The 7702-nt window shown below is 35.9% G+C and overlaps 1 protein-coding gene across 3 annotated transcripts in view; it reads right to left on the bottom strand.

Annotated features, from left to right (window-relative positions):
• LOC107706770 (phosphatidylinositol transfer protein beta isoform) overlaps nucleotides 1–7702 on the bottom strand; it is a 43970-nt gene that overhangs the window by 24993 nt on the left and 11275 nt on the right. For all 3 annotated transcript variants that reach the window (XR_001636181.1, XM_016510583.1, XM_016510582.1), the window contains exons 6-9: nucleotides 6142–6216; nucleotides 5961–6044; nucleotides 3183–3260; nucleotides 2979–3089 (exon numbers count right to left, since the gene is read on the bottom strand). Coding sequence is in view for 2 of the 3 variants with exons in the window: in XM_016510583.1 (XP_016366069.1) it covers nucleotides 2979–3089; nucleotides 3183–3260; nucleotides 5961–6044; nucleotides 6142–6216 (348 nt within the window). In the remaining variant the exon portion in view is untranslated. The remainder of the gene's footprint in view (nucleotides 1–2978; nucleotides 3090–3182; nucleotides 3261–5960; nucleotides 6045–6141; nucleotides 6217–7702) is intronic.

The following is a 7702-nucleotide window of genomic DNA, read 5'->3' as shown; positions in this document are numbered from 1 at the left end:
CAAAGGTGATATAATACAAAGTATAGTGTTATAAATGTACATACATTTAAAAAAAAAATCAAAATATAAAAAACTTTCGAGGATTTATGATGCTGATGACTGTTAAACGCGTCATCACAGTCTTGTGAAAAGGGTCCATAGGGGTATTACGATATTCAAACCAAACCGAAAAAACGTGATACACCACCCACGGAACATACCCAGCCATGATGGTTTTGAATAGCTTGAATCCCTCTTAAAAGGAGGGTACCATTAAGGGCAACATGTGCAGAACAAATCTGTCATATAGGCTACATAAAATTATAAAGAGAACACGACTCTAAAAGAATATGCCATGTTTCGGTGCGTTGTTATGGAAAGAATGCGTCCACAGAGTTATAAAATCAGCTGTCGTAATTCTACACATTCCCGCAGGTTTCCCAATTGTAAAGCAGGAAATTCTCGCAACATTTATGCACTGTAGCATGTAGGTTGAATCCAGATTAGACACTTTAAAATTTTCTGTGTGACGGAATTTCACAAACAGTGTGAATGACTGGGACTGAGTGGTACTGTGTCTTCTCTCACTCTCTCAAAATGCACAAATGGCCTCATCCATAATATCCACGTTGAGTTTGCTCTGCAAGCGGGGCTATTTTTACCCATAAAGCACTCGCGCATTCTGAGAGATGGTCTTCAATGCGCTTCAAATGTGATGTTTATCATTTTATAAGACTTTTTGTTTTGTGAATCATGTAATTTTACAGTTTAATATGACACCATACATATTGCCCTACCCTGCTCATATGGCATTAATTTTATTTGTGTAGGTCTTAAAAAAGGTCATAAAAAGCCTTAAATTTGATTTTCAAAATCCTGCAGATACCCTGTAAATAGTTAAATAAAATTCCTTCTTTGATATTTGCTGATATTTGTGTTTTGAAAATGTTTTTGATTGAATGAATGGCCGGTAACTTAAAAATTTAGTAGCCAAATTGGCTGGTGAGTGAAAAAGTTAATTTCAATCCCTGTATATATATATATATATATATATATATATTATTTATCTCATTTAAGATGCATTTGGTCTAGTTACGCTGCAATAAAGTGCTTCATTGTAGGCCTACTACAGCACGCAGCACGAGCAGCACAAACAACAATGCAGAATATTAATAATAATGACTTGGACTGTCATATACATAACATTATAATGAGAACACTATTATAATTAAACGCTGTGTATTTTTTAGAGTATAGTTGCCGTGTTTCGCTGCAGGATAGCAGGCACTGTGCGTAATTCTACACATTCCCGCAGGTTTCCCAATTGTAAAGCAGGAAATTCTCGCAACATTTATGCACTGTAGCATGTAGGTTGAATCCAGATTAGACACTTTAAAATTTTCTGTGTGACGGAATTTCACAAACAGTGTGAATGACTGGGACTGAGTGGTACTGTGTCTTCTCTCACTCTCTCAAAATGCACAAATGGCCTCATCCATAATATCCACGTTGAGTTTGCTCTGCAAGCGGGGCTATTTTTACCCATAAAGCACTCGCGCATTCTGAGAGATGGTCTTCAATGCGCTTCAAATGTGATGTTTATCATTTTATAAGACTTTTTGTTTTGTGAATCATGTAATTTTACAGTTTAATATGACACCATACATATTGCCCTACCCTGCTCATATGGCATTAATTTTATTTGTGTAGGTCTTAAAAAAGGTCATAAAAAGCCTTAAATTTGATTTTCAAAATCCTGCAGATACCCTGTAAATAGTTAAATAAAATTCCTTCTTTGATATTTGCTGATATTTGTGTTTTGAAAATGTTTTTGATTGATGTTTCAACTCCTATCCAGTTTTCTGTAAGAGAGAAAAAAAAAAGGTATTTTTTTATATTCTGGCTAGTTAAATTCATCTCTGGCTACTAAAATTTGAAGAGTGCCTGCCCAAAGGGCTACCAGGGATTTTGAAATTTTGCGAGCCCTGAAAATAATTCCAATCAAAGCCACAGCAGAACTGTTGTGTGTCTCAGAGCAACCCAGCGGTGTTTTGTTACTGAATGAATCCACATTTTTGAACGAATCGATTGAGTCAATGATTCAGTGACCCATTCATAACAACAGTGAGTCAACATGCCTTTTTCTGAATGAATCAGTCATTTGAAAGAATCGGTTGAATGACTCAATCATTAAAACTTCATTTGCTGCCATCTACTGGTGGTTTGGTTTCATATTTAAAAGTATCATTGCATTTTCCCCAACATTTCTTATTTGTATGTTCAAAAAATATTTAAAACAATCTTATAACATTATTTATGCATTTGCAATTTTGTGGTGTAAATGCATTTATGGCACCTTTCAGCTTCATTAAACAGTCTGTGTAAATACATCTAATGCCACTTCAGATGCTGCTTCTGTGTTTCCTCTGCAGTAGAAAGATGGAGTTTGTTAACTGATTTCATTTGAATGTTAACAACTCTACAGTGTCTTATTGTTCTAACTGAATTATTTGATACAACGTAAGAATGTGATATGAAAGATGACAAACACATTTAATAAAGCTAGGAAAAATTGACATCTGTTTTGTTATATACAGCAACTCATTTTCACCTCTTTCCAGTCACAGAGCACTTCATGTTGAGAGTTGTTTAAGTGAGGGAAAAAATCCTGTAAAAGTGCAGTTTGAGGGAAATTGTAATGTTTATTAATTTATTTTATTATGAAAATAACATTTTGCATTGAAAAAAAAATAGATTTTTGTATGTATATGCTGTCAATTATAGTTCTTAGAAGGAAAATTGGAATCAGCAAAAATATTGGCAGGTCACACTTACAAAAAAAAAAAAAAATCGGAAATCAGAATCGGCCAAGAAAATTGCAATTGGTGCATCTCTACTTTGGTCTGCTAAATATCTCTTTTTGTGCCCTATATGTGTTTAGAAAAACATGAGCATGAATAAACGATAAAGTGCTAGCTTGAATGGGCATTGTTTCTTACCTTGTGGATGAAGTTTTCTATTTTGGTTTGAAGGCCCCACCACTTGAACTTGACGGTGACTAGTTTGTACGCACACATACGAGGGGTGTCTGTCTTAGCCAAGAGCTCTTTCTGTTCGGGGAGAAACCACACATTGTCTTTATACAGAACTGAATTAATTGGGAGTACAAATCTCTGATAAATTAATTAAATAGAGCCACTCACCTTCCAGTCTGGTCCTAAAGGTCCCCGGTCAGTTTTCTCTGAGTGAAAGATTGCTGGGTCCTCTTCCTGTTTATAGTCCTGAGAGAACGACAAATTGGGTCACTTTTATTTCCTTTATGGTTAATATTTCTCCACACTGCCTTGGTTTAGTCAGCATAGATGTAATTTCAGAGTATAAACTATGAATCAATGAAAAACAAATTAAAAACAAATTTATTACCAACTATCAGGAACAAAAGAGCAAAAACAGTCAATTTTGATTTCATGTTATCGCTGTTGTCAACTACTTTTAATGGAAAGTAGCTAAAGCCTGCTTAAACAGTTGCTTAAATGTCGCTAGATGATGCCATGCATTAATTAACATATTCATGACATCACCATACCATAGATGCATTCTTTTTCATTTTAAACCTTTACATATGACAAAATCACCATACACTATTCAGCTTTGCCATCACAGAAATAAATGATTTTTTAAAATATATTCAAATAGAAAATTGTATTTATATAGTAATAATATTTCCCAATATTACTGTTTTTACTGTATTTTTATTATTCAAATAAACACAGCCTTGGGTAGGAGAAGTGACTTCTTTCAAAAACATAAAATGTTAATGTAATTATTCCAAACATTTGACCAGTAGTGTGCATGTAAAATGATCCCTCAAGAGTCGCTACATTTGTAGTTAGGTTAAAAATAAAATAAAAATGGGGTCAGTAAGATTTTTAATGTAAGTTTTTATATATAATAAATCATCATGATCACTCAGAGAGTTGCTCGATTTGGGAATTCCCACCATTTCCATCTTTTTTCCACCTCACACTAGTGCAGACACTCGCACGCTACCTTTTAATCTCTCAAACCTCGGCACTGACTACCGTGAACATATGGGAATAAGGATTAACCTGAACCAGGACTGATCCACTTAACTAATTAAAGATATGAAGCATAAAAGCACTGAGGCCTGGGAAGAGCAGTCACTTCAGCGCCCCTCCACAGTGAGCGGGTCAGCAGGAGATGAAGAGAAGATAACCAACACACTCCTGCTAGTCAGCACACAACGACACTGGACTCCAGTCAAACGGACGCAGCTGTATTTATGCATTCGGCACCGTGCCAGAATGAGGTCACATGGAAACACATTTGGATTTATTCAAAGCAGCTGATGTTTGACAGTATACGTGTCTGCTAGTACACGGCACCGGCAGCTAGTTTGTTTGATCTTGAAGCTTGAGATTTTAGCAGCGATGTCTACAGCTTCAAACAGACCAGATTGATCAGTAAATTTAGCCGCTTACAGCAGGATCAGGTCTCCCCGTAGTAGATAGAGTAGAGATAAGAAGAAGCCTTCTTGATAAACTAGTGAACCTCGAGTAATGCAGGTTAGAAGGGCAATGGTCCACGCGCTCTAAAATCACGTCACCCTAATCCAGTCTTACGTAACACGCCGGCTAAAAGCTGAATCACAAGTCACACACTAGCCAGCCTAAACAGCATGCGGGATAAGGATTAGCATGTCCCAAATCACTGCACACTGAAAACAGTGTGCTAAAAGTGCTGTTTCTGGTGGATTTTTAATGTGCATGTTTTTAGGCTAATATTGCTTCTAAATTTTTGTGCTACAGGAGGAGGAATTTGTGACATTGTGATTTGTTTGTAAGAACCTAATCAATACTGTAATTATTTGGATACGCTAAAGCTTACAAGCAAACAAACAGTACACAACAAAGCGGTTTGTTTTATCAAGACAATTTTATGACATGATAACATGTCTAAATAGTGCCGTACTCTCTTGCTACAAAGTAAAAGCATTTCTGTTCAAATGTTTGGGGTCAGCAAGATTTTTTATGTTTTTGAGTTTCTTTTGCTCACCAAGGCAGCATTTTTTTGAAAATGAGTAAAAACTGTAAAATTGTGAAACATTACTATTTAAAATAACTGCTTTCTATCTGAATATATAGTAAAATGTAATTTATTCCTGTGATGAAAGCTGAATTTTCAGCATCATTACTCCAGTCTTCAGTGTCACATGATCCTTCAGAAATCATTCTAATATGATGACTTGCTGCTCAAGAAACATTTCTGATTATTATCAGTGTTGAAAACAGTTGTGCTGCTTCATATTTTTTCGAAACTGTGATACATTTTATTTTCCAGCATTATTTGACAAAAAGCTCAAAAGAACAGCATTTATTTGAAATAGAAATCTACTGTACCATAAATGTCTTTACTGTCACTTCAATTGACAATGCATACTTAATCTCTTTCAAAAACAACAAAAATCATACTGACCTCAAACTTTTTGTGTGGAGAATATTACATAAAACACAGTATTAAACTAAGTGGATAAATCAGATTTTGCAAGTTTAAGATTATCTGCATCAGCCGATAAGCGTTTATGCATGAGCGATTAACAGAAGCACAAAGGTTGAACATTAAAGAGCCTCAAATAATTCCAATGGACTCATTTAGTCATTTTGCAGATGATTTTATCCAAAAGGGCCTTACAAATGAGGATCATCACATGCCACTAGCCTAAACCATAACCTCTAATGCAAAAACAGCTTAAAACATTTGCAGCTGAGGGTGGGGCTATGCAAATTAGTTGCAACTGGTTGGATATCAATAGCCCAGTTTTGAGTGCCAGTTGACCACAGGATGACCAGCAGGGATGGACTATGAGCTTTATATTCAAAGTGGGTATTGCTACTAAAAGGCACAAAGAATGTGTGCAAATAAGATCAGAGCATTTCTAGACTGATGTAAAGTGAACTCACTCCAGGTTCGACCTGAGACCGATCGGCTATATCGATATGCACGACCTCCACTGTCTTCCATGTGGTGGGATCCAGATCATGTACCTGGTATTGGGCACAAACAAACAAAAAAAAAATCAGCCTGAGCATGAGATTACCGATGCATTCAAAACATCAAATAACAAAGAAACGTCTCACTCACATTCTCTAAAGAGCCCGTGTCAGGTTTGTGCCATGTTTCAATTTTAATCATGAAGTCATCTTTCATGTATTCGTTCTGAGGAGAAGATACAGTGATGCTTACATTGATATAATGCGGTTTTATCACAAACAGCAGCAAGAATTCACTTTAAACTGTGGTTTAACAGCGCATGCAATGCAAATATTCTGAAGTCCAGCAACTTTAGAGCGATTCAAACTGCTTATTTTTAAACTGGCTTTAATGCTGGAGGGAACAAGTTTCTAGAAAACAGGAAGTAAAAAGACTGAACTCCAATTTCTTCGTAAACTGGCGTTATGATTGGTGTGCTGAACTAAAATAAATACACATACAGTGGTCCCAGAACATATTCAGGCACTTGAAGGAATAGTTCTGCCAAAAATGAAAACTTGCTGAAAATTTACTCACCCTCAAGACATCCAAGATGTAGACGAGTTTGTTTCTTCATGGGAACAGATTTGGAGAAATGTAGCATTGCATCACTTGCTCACCAATTGATCCTCTGCAGTGAATGGGTGCCGTCAGAATGAGAGTCCAAACAGCTGATAAAAACAGCACAATAATCCACACAACTCCAGTCCATCAGTTAATGTCTTGTGAAGTGAAAAGCTGAAGAAACAAATCCATCAAGATGTTTTAAATTCAAACTACCATATTGACCCGAATATAAGACGTTGTTTTTTTCTTGGAAATACATCTGAAAAAACGCGGTCGTCTTATATTCAGGGTCTAGACTTTGACATGTCAATAATACACCCACAACAATAGGTGGCGCCAAATACGCATAAAACGAGTGTGCCATGAAATACGTAATGTAATGCGTGTTGTAAAGATCGCCAGTAAAAACAAAAGAAAAAGAAAACCTTACAGCTGCACGAGTCGTGACTGTCACGTTACCCTGATGGGACCAAACTCCCTTTGTGATTTTAAAACGTAAGACAATACCCAGATTTGAAGACTACAGTAAGATTGAACTTCTACTGTTAATAAGATTTTGGCAGGCTACTATTAGATGGATAGCCTAAATGTCCTAATTCAGATGGGCTACCAGTTTTTTTTATTTTTTTTTATGGTATATCAAAAAGTGTATATTTTTTAAATGTGATTGTTGATAAATTTTTCCAGTTTTTACCATACTTTCAAAACAAAAATTAAAATAGGAAAAGTCCATAATCCATAATAACGATTCCTCCAGTGAAAAAGTCCATCTCCTGTTGTTCTCTCACATCAAAATCCACCCACACATTTGTTTAGAGCTGTTTTAGACTGTTTTCACTTGTAGACGGTGCTTGAGCTGTGCATATTTCTCTCCTGATTCAGACAACTTTTTTCACTGGAGGAAATGTTCTTATGGATTATAGACTCATATTTCAGCCAGAACCATTGGTTTGAAGTTAAAAAAGTCCTGATGGATTTGTTTCTTACAAGCATGCAGATTTTAACTTCACAAGACATTATTTGATGGACTGGAGTGGTGTGGATTACTTGTGGATTATTGTGATGTTTTTATCAGCTGTTTGGACTCATTCTGACGGCACCCATT

The sequence above is a fragment of the Sinocyclocheilus rhinocerous genome, unplaced genomic scaffold (assembly GCF_001515625.1).
Source record: "Sinocyclocheilus rhinocerous isolate Xijiao unplaced genomic scaffold, SAMN03320098_v1.1 scaffold864, whole genome shotgun sequence".
NCBI classification, from domain to species: Eukaryota; Metazoa; Chordata; class Actinopteri; order Cypriniformes; family Cyprinidae; genus Sinocyclocheilus; species Sinocyclocheilus rhinocerous.
This window is presented reverse-complemented; position numbering and strand designations above follow the sequence as displayed.